The sequence below is a fragment of the Heterodontus francisci genome, chromosome 18 (assembly GCF_036365525.1).
Source record: "Heterodontus francisci isolate sHetFra1 chromosome 18, sHetFra1.hap1, whole genome shotgun sequence".
NCBI lineage: Eukaryota > Metazoa > Chordata > Chondrichthyes > Heterodontiformes > Heterodontidae > Heterodontus > Heterodontus francisci.
Window position 1 is genome coordinate 11,030,855 of NC_090388.1, and position 14,170 is coordinate 11,045,024.

General features: G+C 44.6%; 1 protein-coding gene and 1 non-coding gene across 8 annotated transcripts in view; one reads left to right on the plus strand and one right to left on the minus strand.

The window, feature by feature from the left end:
• The window catches only part of cracr2aa (calcium release activated channel regulator 2Aa), a 114,796-nt gene that overhangs the window by 47,898 nt on the left and 52,728 nt on the right, over nucleotides 1-14,170 (minus strand). For all 7 annotated transcript variants that reach the window (XM_068050251.1, XM_068050248.1, XM_068050245.1 and 4 more), the window contains one exon: nucleotides 3,859-4,005. In XM_068050251.1, the coding sequence (XP_067906352.1) occupies nucleotides 3,859-4,005 (147 nt within the window). The remainder of the gene's footprint in view (nucleotides 1-3,858; nucleotides 4,006-14,170) is intronic.
• Nucleotides 3,010-3,081, plus strand: trnaa-cgc (transfer RNA alanine (anticodon CGC)). Its single transcript has one exon. It is a non-coding gene; the product is annotated as a tRNA-Ala (tRNA).

Sequence of the window (14,170 nt, forward strand, 5' to 3'; positions counted from 1 at the left end):
TGTAATCAAACACAGCGTGGAGTTTGTGTGCTCCCAATTCTGTGGCTTTATCGCTCGGAGAAAGGTTAATGTGACTTTGCTAAAGGTTCTAGTAGATAATGAACTGCAGGGTGTGGCTGTGAATAGTAAGTGCTGGACAACAGTGAGACAAGGTGACAGCGGATTATAGTGATTAAACTGACAGAAGCAGGAAGAACAACAATATTTTGCACGTTGTAGTTTTAAATATGAGGGCTGAGAAATCTGATCAGAACCAGAATCAGGCACACAGGGGTGGAGTTGAGTCAGTGGGGGAGAAGAGGGGAGGGGCTGATGGGGAGGGGGCATCATGTGCAGTTTAGAGGGTGGGCGAGTGAAGGGGTTTGCATGTGATGAGTCACTGGGCACGTGATAGGGCAGGGGATAGGACACCACAGGTGCCAGCTCACCAGAGAGAGAGATCCCATACTGGCTCTGCTTCAGGGGACTTGGACGCTGACTGCAAAGGCCCAGGCTACCAAAGGAGGCCAGTGGGCAAACACTGAGAAATGCTAAGTTGGATTTATAAGCCGGGACTGAAGGAAGGCAATAGGGCTGGGGGCGGTGAAGGGCGGGGGCAGTGGTGGCTAGTGAGGACAGTGGTGAGGATTGTGGAACAGTTGGTGTATTGGAGATGGGTTCAGGTGAAGTACTCTTGGATGAGTTGCTGTCTGGCAGCTCAGGACACTGGTGATCTATATGGTTTCTGTTCTGCCTTCCTTCATGCTCCTCCTCCTCCTACACATTATGCTGCCCAGGTAGTGGTAAAGGCCGATCCCTCACGATATGAAAGTTGAGGAGCATGCAGCAGATGGCCAGCAAGCCAGATGCCCATGCAGGGTGTACTACAAAACTCTTCCTAAGTGGTACAGACATCGGAAGTGTTGCTTGAGCATGCTGCCTGTCTGCTTGGTGATGTTTCTGGTGGAAGCCTGGTTCTTGGTCAACTGTCGTCCAGCAGCCAAACTGTGACTTGACAACCTGGTTGAAACAAAGGCAGAGCAGAGAACGGGTGCAAGGTGAAAGAGTCACAAGCCTGCATGATGCACTGCCCATGGTTGCAAACAACCTGGGCATTGAAAGAACTGAATCCCTTCCTATTCAGAAAGATGCCAGAATGGTGATGGGGTGAATGCAAGGCTTTTTGAGAGCAGTCTGTAGCATCTCCCACTCTGTGGGAGCCTATTATGCAAATAAAGCCTCGTGCCCTCTCATCCAACGTGGATCTGTCCATGGGAAATGAATTGTAACTGTTCCTCCTGGTGTATTGAGCCTCAGTGATCTCCCTGATACAGCGATGGATTGCGAACGGGAGTGTAAATACTGGAGTGTGCAAGGATCAGTGCTTGGGTCTCAACTGTTTACAATCTATGTGGAGGGGACTGAGTGTACTATATCCAAATTTTCTGTTGATACAATGCAAAGTGGGAAAGTAAGCTTTGAGGAGGACATAAAGAAGCTGTAAAGGGATATAGATGAGTTAAGTGAGTGGGCAAGAAAGTGGCAGATGGAATATAATGTGGGGAAGTGTGAAATTATCCATTTTGGTAAAGAATGGAACAGCAGAATATTTGAGAGATTAGTTATATTGCTGTTCAAAGGAATTTCTGAGTCCTCGTACACAAATCACAGAAAGTTAACATGCAGGTAGAGCAAGCAATTAGGAAGGCAAATGGTATGCTAGAACAAGAGTATTGAAGTCTTGCTGCAATTGTACAGGGCTCTGGCGAGACCATACCTGGAGTACAGGGTACAGTTTTGGTCTCTATACCTAGAGGGGGTGCAACAAAGATTCACTACATTGATTCCTATGCGGAAAGGGCTGTCCTACGAGGAGAGATTGAACAGGATGGGCCTATACTCTCTGGAGTTTAGAAGAATGAGAGGTGATCTCATTGAAACAAATAAAATTCTTTGAGGGCTTGACAGGGTAGATGCTGAGTGTTTTCCTCTGGCTGGAGAGTCTAGAACTAGGGGTCATAGTCCCAGGATAAGGGGTTGACCTTTTAGGACTGAGATGAAGAGGAATTTCTTCACTCAGAGGGATTTTTACTCCAGACAGCTGTGGATGGTCAGTCGTTGAGTATATTAAAACTGAGATTGATAAATTTTTGGGCACTAAGGGAATAGAGGGATATGGGGATAGGGCAGCAAAGTGAAGCTGATATAGAACATGGCCTTATTGAATGATGGAGCAGGCTTGAGCAGCCGAATGGCCTAATTCTGCTTCTATCTATTTATTAGGTTCTTATCAACCGGGAGATGTTGCTGCGGCAGCTTGAAAGAAGCCGATGACAAACATTTAGGGCTATGGTGACCTGAACAGCCACAGGCAGTGCAGTCCATGCCCTGGTGCAAGGCTCGATTTGTGGCTGCAGTAGCTGACATCTCCCAGAGGCAGAGACCAGCAACAGAACTCAGTGAAGCGAAGACTCCTCATCCATTGCTCTTTAGCGAAGTGCATGTAGGAGGACCCCGAAGGCCCACTATGGATACGGCCTCCTTCTCCTTCTTGTCCCAGCTGCTCCTGCTCCCCCTCCTCCTCTAGCTCCAAAGAGAACCTCGCCAGACCACCCATAATTTGTGAGGTGTACACCACTGGTTACACAAAGTAAACTTTCCAGAATGATAAAGCACACTGAGAAACACCCAGAAGTTAACCAGCTGTCTGAAATGAGAGACCAGCAACTAACCTCCAACTTATGCCTTTAGCTAGTGCTGGTGAGGGGATTCCCTGACCATCAGTGTCGTGCTGTGCTCAGTGAGTTCAGCACACAGCAAGTGAAGGGCTGGGGTGATCAAGTACAGAAAATGGGACCTATCAATAGTGCAGGGTAAGTTAATCCCGTTTAAATATTCCAAACAAGTGATTCTGAACAAAAGTGGATACTCTTCCTGTCCACCAGACTGGGGGCTTAGCTGGTCAGTGAAAGCAGATCCTGCGTGCGGAAATTTCCAGGCCACGTTTTTAAAAAAAAAAAACAGATGCCTGGGGATGTAGCTCAGTGGTAGAGTGCAAGCTTCGCATGTATGAGGTCCTGGGTTCAATCCCCAGCATCTCCAAGCAGTTTTGAGGGGAACGTTACGCAGCAAAGGCAATGCAGTACCGTTAAATCTTATTACAGGCGGCACAGTGGCGCAGTGGTTAGCACCGCAGCCTCACAGCTCCAGTGACCCGGGTTCAATTCTGGGTACTGCCTGTGTGGAGTTTGCAAGTTCTCCCTGTGTTTGCGTGGGTTTCCTCCGGGTGCTCCGGTTTCCTCCCACATGCCAAAGACTTGCAGGTTGATAGGTAAATTGGCCATTAGCAATTGCCCCTAGTATAGGTAGGTGGTAGGGAAATATAGGGACAGGTGGGGATGTGGTAGGAATATGGAATTAGTGTAGGATTAGAATAAATGGGTGGTTGATGGTCGGCACAAACTCGGTGGGCCGAAGGGCCTGTTTCAGTGCTGTATCTCTAAACTAACCTAAACTAAGATGTGTTGTCTGTAGCCCTGAGCACAAACGACCGGATTTTAAACCTGGAATCTAACGCTGGCAAGAGACATCCTTGAGGAATTAAGATTTTCACCATTCCCATACATCAAACAGAGCAATCCAGTCCAATCAGCACTTGTGCTAAAATTCAGTGCATTTCAGTGTAAAGGATGACTAACTCTGTACTGAAAATATCAATGTAATTAATAAAATTGCACAATTTATTGCTATGGATAGCTTTAATTGTTAATAGTGGAAGACCATTTCAAATACCGCACTAACAGAGATAATATTTTCACTCGTTTTTCATACATACTTTAAGTAACTTGCTGGACACAGACTGTTAGGATTTGAACAAACCTTTTTAAAGCAAATTCTATTATTTCTTTTTCCTCATTGGCCTCTTGAATCTGGATGGAAACTTTTTCCAGGAACACTTCAAAATTGGTAAGTAAATGTGGATCATCTTTTCTCAGTTGTGTCCAAAGGTTTCGGATTTCCCTTTGACTGAAAAATACAAAATTATATTTGATATTTACCTTAACTGACCCCTTGTGGCAGTGTGCAAGGCAGTCAGGATTAAGTGGGTTAGAGGGCAAGGGATAATTGGGTCAAGGTGCACAACACCTAATTCAGTCCCCATCTGAAAGCATTACATTTTGTCCTTATTTTGTATAATGCACTTTGATTTTCAACATTAAAATTAAATAGCAAAACAGACAGCAATTTGTGAAGGACAAGGGCAGGAGACACGTGGGAACACCACCATCTGCAAGTTCCCCTCCAAGCCACACACCATCCTGACTTGGAACTATATCGCCGTTCTTTCACTGTCGCTGGGTCAAAATTCTGGAACTCCCTCCCTAACAGCACTGTGGGCGTACCCGCACCAAATGGATTGCAGTGGTTCAAGAAAGCAGCTCACCACCACCTTCTCAAGGCAATTAGAGATGGGCAATAAATGCTGGCTTTGCCAGCGACGCCCACATCCCATGAAACAAATAGAAAAAAAGTATCAGAGTAGGTTGGAGTTCCATTTCAGTCAATGGAATTGGACATCTGCATAGAGCGCAGCCAATCCTATCCTGCCTGTTTTGCACCCAAGAGGAATTTCTAGCCCCAGAGGATTCTCTGCCATACCAATTGAGCAGGTACAGTTAATTAAAAAAAAGTTATAGATAGTATCAAACTTAAAGATTTATAATTGTGCAAATCACAGAATCACTACAGTGCAGGAGGTGGTCATTTGGCCCATCGTGTTTGCACTAGCTCTCTGAAAGAGCAACTCCCTCAGTTCCATTTCATAACCCTGCACATTCTTCCTTTCCATATAACTGTCTAATTCCCTTTTGAATGCTTCAATTGAACCTGCCTCCACCATGTTCTCAGGCAGCGCATTCCAGACCTTAACCACTTGCTGCGTGAAAAAGCTTTTCCTCATGTCACTTTTGCTTCTCTTACCAAATACTTTAAATCTGTGCCCTCTCGTTCTCGATCCTTTTACGAGTGGGAACAGTTTCTCTCTGTCTACTCTGTCCAGACCCCTCATGATTTTGAATACCTCTATCAAATCACCTCTCAGCCTTCTCTTCTCCAAGGAAAACAGTCCTAACTTCTGCAATCTATCTTCATAATTGAAGTTCCTCATCCCTGGAACCATTCTCATGAATCTTTTCTGTACTCTCTCCAATTGCCTCATGTCTTTCCTCAAGTGCAGTGCCCAGAATTAGACACAATACTCCAGCTGAGGCCAAACTAGTGTCTTATACAAGTTCAACATAACTTGCTTGCTCTTGTACTCTATGCCCCTATTACTAAAGCCCAGGATACTGTATGCTTTATTAGCCACTCTCTCAACCTGTCCTGCCACCTTCAATGACTTATTCACGTATACACCTAGGTCCCTCTGCTCCTGCACCCTCTTTAGAATTGTGTCCTTTATTCTATATTGTGTCTCCATGTTCTTCATCCCAAAATGAATCACTTCACATTTCTCTGCATTGAACTTTGTCTGTCCGTTCCCCAACTTGTCTATGTCGTTTTGAAGTTCTACACTGTCCTCCTCACAGTTCACAATGCTTGCAAGTTTTGGATCATCTGCAAACTTTGTAATTGTACCCTGTACACCAAGGTCTAGGTCATTAATATATATCAGGAAAAGCAAGGGTCCCAACACTGATCCCTGGGGAAGTCCATTACAAACCTTCCTCCAGCCTGAAAAACATCCATTAACCACTACTCTGTTTCCTGTCACTCAACCAATTTTGTATCCATGTTGTTATCATCCCTTTTATTCCATGAGCTACAAGTTTGTTCACAAGTCTGCTATATGGCACTGTATCAAACGCCTTTTGAAAGTCCATGTACACCACATCAACAGCATTGCCCTCATCAACCCTCTCCGTTACCTCCTCAAAAAACTCCAGCAAGTGGACAGCATGGACGGCATGGTGGCCAAGTGGTAAGGTGTCAGTCCTGTAACCTGAGGATTACAAGTTCAATCCCCGTCCATGCCTTGGGTTAGGTTTTCACAGTGGCGCAGTGGTTAGCGCTGCAGCCTCACAGCTCCAGCAACCCGGGTTCGGTTCTGGGTACTGCCTGTGCGGAGTTTGCAAGTTTTCCCTGTGACCCCGTGGGTTTCCTCCGGGTGCTCCGGTTTCCTCCCATATGCCAAAGACTTGTGGGTTGATAGGTAAATTGGCCATTATAAAAATTGCCCCTAGTGTAGGTAGGTGGTAGGAGAATTGAGGGAAGATGGGGATGAGAGAGGGGGGGAAAAAATGGGATTAATGTGGGATTAGTATAAATGGTAGGTCGGCGCAGACTCGTTGGGCCGAAGGGCCTGTTTCGGTGCTGTATCTCTCTAAGTTAGTTAAACATGATTTTCCCTTAAGAAATCCATGCTGGCTTTCCTTAATTAACTCACATTTGTCCATGTGACTATTGATTTTGTCCCAAATTATTTTTTTCTCAAAGTTTTCCCACCACCAAAGTTAAACTGACTGGCCTGTAACTGCTGGGCTTATCTTTACACCCTTTTTGTAAAAAGATTTGCAATTCTCCAGTCCTCTGGCACCACCCTCGAGTCTAAGACTGAAAAATTATAGCCAGTGCCTCTGCAATTTCCACCCTCACTTCCTTCAGTATCCAAGGATGCATCTCATCCGGCCCTGGTGTTTTATCCACTTTAAATACAGACAGCCTATCTAATACTTCCTCTTCATCAATTTTAAACCACTCTAGTGTTTGACTTACCTCCTCTTTCAACATTGCCTGGGTTGCAGCTTCTTCCTTGGTAAAGACAGATGCAAAGTACTAATTTAATACCTCAGCTATACCCTCTGCTTACATGTGTAAATCCCCTAATCGGCCCGACTCCTCCTTTTACCACCATTTTACTATTTATATGCCTTTGGAAAACTTTGGGATTTCCTTTAATGCTAGCTGCCAGTTCCTTTTCATGCCGTCTCTTTGCTTCTCTTATTTGCTTTTTCACTTCCCCTCTGGACCTTCTATATTCAGCCTGATTCTCAATAGTATTTTCTACCTGGCATCTGTCATAAGCACACTTTTTCTTCTTTATCTTAATCTCTACCTCTTCAGTCATCCAGGGAGCTCTGGATTTGTTTGCTCTACTTTTCCTCTTTGAGGGAACATACCTTGACTGTGCCTGAATTATCTCTTCTTTGAAGGTAGCCCATTGTTCATCTATTGGTTTTCCTGCCAGCTTCTGACTCCAAATTATTCACCGCAGCTCCATTCTTACCCCATTGAAGTTGGCTTTCCCCCAGTTTATTATTCTCACCCTGGATTGCTCTTTCCTTTTCCACAGTCAGCCGAAACCTTATGATACAATGATCACTGTCCCCTAAATGCTTTCCGACTGATACTTGATCCACTTGGCCCACCTCATTCCCAAGAACCAGGTCTAACAGTACCTCCTTTTTCATTGGATTTGCAACATACTGTTGTAGAAAATTTTCCTGAACACACTGCCCTTTACACTACTATTATCCTAGTCTATGTTTGGATAATTAAAGTCCCCCATTATAAACTACCCTGTAATTTTTGCACCTCTCTGTAATTTCCTTGCAAATTTGTTCCTCCACGTCCTTCCCACTAGTTGGTGGCCTATAGACAACACCGAGCAATGTAACTGCACCTTTTTATTCCTTTAGTTCTAGCCAAATTGATTCTGCCCTCAACCCCTCTGGAACATCCTTTTTCTCCAGCACTGCAATGCTCTCTTTAATCAATACCACCACCCATCCCCCTTTTTTCCCTTTCCTATCTTTCCTGAACACCTTGTATCCAGGAATATTTAACACCCAGTCTTGCCCTTCTTTGAGCCAGGTCTCTGTTATAGCCACATCACCATAACTGCACATGGCAATCTGCGCCTGTACCTCACCAGTCTTATTAACCACACTCCATGCATTCACATACATGCACATTAACCCTGATTCAGACTTTATTACTTTCTCCCTTACTCTGACCCCACCTAATAACTTACTATTCCCTACTCTCATGCTATCTATCTCCCCCAGTATTCTGTGTACCTTGGTATTCCTCTCTAAGATTTGCTCCTAGTTCCCACACCCCAGACAAGTTACCAGTTTTGCTTCCCTCCAATCTATGTTCCCTCTCAGGTTCCCATCTCCCTGACAAGTTAGTTTAAACTCTCCCAACAGCACTAGCAAATCTCCCTGCAAGGATATTCATCCCAGTCCTGCTAAGATGCAACCCTTGTACAGGTCCCACCTGCCCCAGAACTGGTCCCAATGTCTCAGAAATCTAATGCCCTCCCTCCTACACCAGTTCAATCACTCAATTCTCCTATTCCTCTGCTCACTTGCACATGGGACTGGGAGTAATCCTGAGATTACTGCTTTTGAGGTCCTGCTTTTTAATCTCCTTCCAGGATCTCATCCCCCTTCTTACCTATATCATTGGTGCCAATGTGGACCCACGACCTCTGGCTTTCACCCTCCCCAAAAAGAATGTCATGCAGCCTCTCCGTGACATCCTTGACCCTGGCACCAGGAGGGCAACACACCATCCTGGAGTCAAGTTTCCTACCGCAGAAATGCCTGTCTGCTTCCCTAACTAATGAATCCCCTATCACTACTGCTCTTCCTTCCCTCCTGTGCAGCTGAGCCACCTGTAGTGCCACAAACTCGGCTCTGACTGCACTCCTCTGAGGAACCATCACCCTCAGCAGTATCCAAAATGGAAAACCAATTGGTGAGTGAGACCATACCAGGGGATCCCTGCACTACCTGCCTGGTTCTCTTAGACTGCCTGACAGTCACCCATTCCCTATCTGCCTGCATACTCCTAACCTGTGGTGGTGACCACCTCCCCAAATGTGCTAGCTACGTCGTCCTCCACCTCACGGATGCACAACAGTGACTCCAGCCACCGCTCGAGTTCTGAAACCTGGAGCTCAAGCTTCTGCAGCCGGTGACACTTGTTGTAGATGTGTTTGTCTAGGATACATAGTACGTCCATGACTTCCCACATGCCACAGGCTGTACATTCCATTTGGCAGAGCTGCCGTGCCATTCCTTAGCTTTACAGACTATTTATTATTAGTAGAATAGCTGACTAGTTACTCACCAAACAGCTCCTTCCACTGCACCGAAGCAGGAACCAAATACTGGAGGGTTAAAAAAATACAAAAAAAAAGTAGAAAAATGGAGCACTTTTTCCCCCTTCACCGAACTCACCACTCACCAAACTCGAATCTCCACACTCAGCTTGCAATCTGCACACCATTTGCAGGCTGCAGCCAGACCTCTGTATTATACCTTTTGAAGCTGAAACTGCAGCAACCAGATTTGACTGGTCAGCTACTTAACAAATCAGCTAATCTGCAGTAGAGTCTGTTAATCCCTGCCCAAGACTGTAAGAAATTTACTTAACCCTACTTTATCGAGCGTGTAAATCCCAGTTAAATGCTGACTGCAGACCATGACTTTTATAAAGATAACAACACTTAAAATCCTCACTCACCAAACTCGAATCTCCACACTCAGCTTGCAATCTGCACTCCATTTAAATGGGTGGCAGGTCAGAATATTGGACAGAATATAAAAAGTGGCAAAGAAATTAGAGTACAAGAGAAAGCTGGCTAGAAATATAAAAACAGATAGTAAGAGGGGAATTGAATACTAAAGTAGGGAGGTTATGCTTCAGCTATACAGGGCATTGGTGAGACCACATCTCAAGTACTGTGTACAGTATTGGTCTCCTTATTTAAGGAAGGATGTAAATGCGTTGGAGGCAATACAGAGAAGGTTTATTAGACTAATACCTGGAATTGGCGGGCTGTCTTATGAGGAAAGATTGGACAGACTAGGCTTGTATACGATGGAATTTAGGAGAGTAAGAGATGACTTGATTGAAACATATAAGATTCTGAGGAGTCTTATCAGGGTGGATGTGGAAAGGATGTTTCCTCTTGTCGGAGAATCTAGAACAATGGGTCACTGTTTAAAAATAAGGGTTGCCCTTAAGACAGAGAGGAGGAGAAATTGTTTCTGAGGGTTGAGTGTCTTTGGAACTCTCTTCCTCAAAAGGCAGTGGAAGCAGAGTCTTTGAATATATTTAAGGCAGAGGTGTATAGAAACTAGCTAAGCAAGTGGGTGAAAGGTTATTGGGGGTAGGCGGGAATGTGGAATTAAGGTTACAATCAGATCAGCCATGATCTTATTGAATGGTGGAGCAGGCTCGAGGGGCTGAGTGGCCTACTCCTGCTCCTAATTCATATGTGCGTACAGCACCAAACTGACAGTCGGGTAATAATTACAGCATAACATTTTCAATAAAGAGTTCTAAATGGGGTCATGGAGCAAAGGGATCTAAGGGTACAGATAGACAGATCACATAGTATCAATGCAGGTTAATAAGTCCATTTAAAAAATCAAACTAAGCAATGGAGCTCATTTCTAGAGGGCTAGAATTGAAAAGTAGGGACGTTCTATTAAACTTGTATCAAACCTTGGTTAGACCACACTTGGAGTACTGTGCACAGTTCTGGTGTCCATGTTATAAAGAGAATACAGAGGCACTGAAGAAGGTGCGAAAAAGGATGATACCAGAACTGAGAGAGGATATACTTATCAGGAAAAGTTGAGCAGATTGAGACTGTTACCTTTAGAAAACAGAAGGCTGTGAAGGTGACCTTATAGAGCTCTAATGATGACATAATAATGAAAGGGTTTGATAGGGTTGACGTAGAGAAAATGTTTCCACTTGTGGGCGAGTCCAAAACTAAGGAAAATAAATTTGATGATCACTAATAAATCCAATAAGGAATTCAGGAGAAACCTTTTTACCCAGAGTGGTTAGAATGTGCAACTTTCTACCACAATAAGTAGTTGAGGCGAATAGCATAGATGCACTGAAGGGGAAGCTAGATAAGCCATGAGGGAGAAGGAAATAGGATATGCTGATAGGGTGAGACGAAGAGGGATGGAAAGAGTCTCCTCTTGAGCATAAAGATCTGCATGGACCTGTTGGGCCGAACGGCCTGTTTCTGTGTTGTTGGTGCAATGAACCAAGAACAATCACAGCAAGTGTGTACCAATTTGAGGTCAAAATTAATTTAGTTGTCATTCTCGATTTGTGTCCAGAAACTTGGAAGCACAAAAGTAGGATATCAATTAAAGCCAACAGTCCTGTTCAAAAATTCACTCCAGTTCAGTTTACTAGTCATTTGATCTCACATGGACACTGCGGTTTGTTTAAGTGGGAAGTATCAGATGCAACATGAAGCAAAGATTACCAGTCAGAATTTCGTATAATCTGAGGTATTTTCTGGTCTGATATTGTAATGCTTCAAGACATGGAGGGGCGGAATGTCAGAGCGATAATGTCTTGACATAAGCCTCATGTTCATTATTTACTAATAAAATTCAGAAATCAGAAAAGATTTGCACAGCAACAGAAATAAGGCCCGATTCCTGACACACAAGGGAAAAGAGCCACTCATTGCCTTCCTGCAAACTTCAATTCAATCAGTTGAATGAGTGCCCTGCCCACAGCTTTCTTGGTGTGTTGAGGCTACTGCACTTAAAAGGAAGATGTATAATTTTGACGGGGACCTGATTGTTGATCTTCAAAAGATATCTTCAGGAACTGTGAGAACCACACCCTTCACAACCAGGAGAAACTGCTCAAGGGGCTTCACACAGCAACATGGCACGTTGGGGCTGTGAGGGGAATAGCCAAACAGTTAACATCCAGCAGGCCCAACAGGAAGGGGAGGATGACTCAGTTGATGTTTCAGAGGATTGTAGAAGAGGCAGGTCGAAGACAGGAACCGTAGATTTTTTTTTACAGTAAAGAAGGAAGTCATTCAGCTCAACACATCTGCCCCACTCTCTCCCCATAGCCCTGCATAAATCCCAAACTAATCCCACTTCCCTGCTCCCTCCCCATAGCCCTGTATTAATCCCAAACTAATCTCACTGCCCTGCTCGCTCCCCATAGCCCTTTATCAATCCCAAACTAATCCCACTGTCCTGCTGTCTCCCCATAACCCTGTATCAATCCCCAAACTAACCCCACTGCCCCATGCTCTCCCCATAACCCTGTATCAATCCCCAAACGAATCCACAGTGGCGCAGTGGTTAGCACTGCAGCCTCACAGCTCCAGCAACCCAGGTTCAATTCTGGGTACTGCCTGTGTGGAGTTTACAAGTTTTCCCTGTGACTGCGTGGGTTTCCACCGGGTGCTCCGGTTTCCTCCCACAGCCAAAGACTTGCAGGTTGATAGGTAAATTGGCCATTGTAAATTGCCCCTAGTGTAGGTAAGTTGTGGGGATGTGGTAGGGAATATGGGATTAATGTAAGATTAGTATAAATGGGTGGTTGATGATGGGCACAGACTCGGTGGGCCGAACGGCCTGCTTTAGTGCTGTACCTCTATATCTATCTATCCAGAAGTGATGGTCTCAGCCTCACCCACTGTCTGAAACAAAGCTGCATCTCTTCTCCTCGCTCTCTCAGTGATGACGATAAATTGATTATCCCTCGTCACCGACTCCCCAACCAGGGGAAAGAGTCACCCTATTCACTCCCTAAAAACCCTTCATTTAAAAAAACAACTCTATTCAATCTCCCCTTAACCTTCTACTTCAAGTGAGAACAGTCCCAGGATCTTCAGTCTAACCTCAAAAATATAGTTTCCCATCCTGGTGAATCTACACTGCCCGCTCACTGTGGATTTAATGTCTTTTCTATAATGGGGACTTAAATCTGCACCCAGTCTCGAACTGTGGCCTGGCCAGTGTCTTATATAAATTAATCATTAATTTTTTACTTGCGGACTCTGTGCCCCTATTTATAAGACACCAAATGCTATTGGCCTTTTATTCATATTAATTCTCAGGATTTGGGCATCATAGGCAAAGCCTGTATTTATTGCCCATCTCCTAGGTGTCCTTAAGAAGCTTGGCCTTGTTCTTGAACTGCTGATGATTGAGATTAGGCTTGCAGGGCAGTAATTGGCTGGGTTGGATTTGTCTTGCTTTTTGCAGACAGAACGTACCTGTGTAGTTTTCCAAATTGTCGGGTAGATGCCAGTGTTGTAGCTCCACTGGAAAGCTTGGCTAGGGGTGCGACTAGTTCTAGAGCACAAGTCTTCAGTACTACAGCCAGGATATCAGGGGCCGTAGCTTTTGCTGTATCCAATGCACTCAGCCATTTCTCGATGCCATGTAGAGTGAATCAAATTGGATGAAGATTGGTTTCTGTGATGGTGGGTACATCAGGAGGTGGTCGAAATAGATCACCCATTTGGCACTTCTGGCTGAAGAAGGTTGCGAACATTTTAGCCTTGTACATCTTTATCTCCCTACACTCATACTTCCAGGGAGTTCTGTTTTTGAACCCTAGGGCTATGTTTATCCACATCCATCACTGACTTTACAATGAATTCACACACACTTTCATAGTTTTTCCTCACACTTATCGACATGAAATTTCATCTGCCACTTGTTGGCCACTTCTACTAACCAGTATGGTTCCCGAAGACTTTTGCAATCAGAAAATGTCGATACCACGCTCCCCATGTCCAGGTCCTAATCATCAATATACATGATAATAGAAATGTGCTCAGCAGTGACCCTGGGGGTTCATCACATCAACCCTCCTCCAGAATAAGCATCATTTACTCCAACCCTTTATTCCCTGTCCATCAGCTTTCCATCTGTGCTGCTCAATTTCCTCTAATTTCATACACATGGATTTTTGTAAGAAGCCTCTAAGCAAATACCTTCTGAAAATCCATATACACAATATACACAGGAGAGACCTGGGGGTATATGTGCACAAATCGCTGAAGATGGCACGGCAGGATGAGAAAGCAGTTAAAAAGGCATACAGGATCCTGGACTTTATAAAAGAGGCACAGACCAAATAAAACACCAGATCGGCCTCAACTGGAGTATTGTGTCCAATTCTGAGCACCGCACTTTAGGAAGGATGTGAAAGCTTTAGAGAGGGCGCAGAAAGAACTTACAAGAATGGTTCTGGGAATGAGGGACTGCAGTTAGGTCGATGAACTGGTGAAACTTAAGGAAGAGAAAGTTGAAGGGAGATTTGATAGAGAGGTCTAAACAGAGAGAAACTGTTCCCATTAGTGGAAGTGTCATAAAGCAGAGGA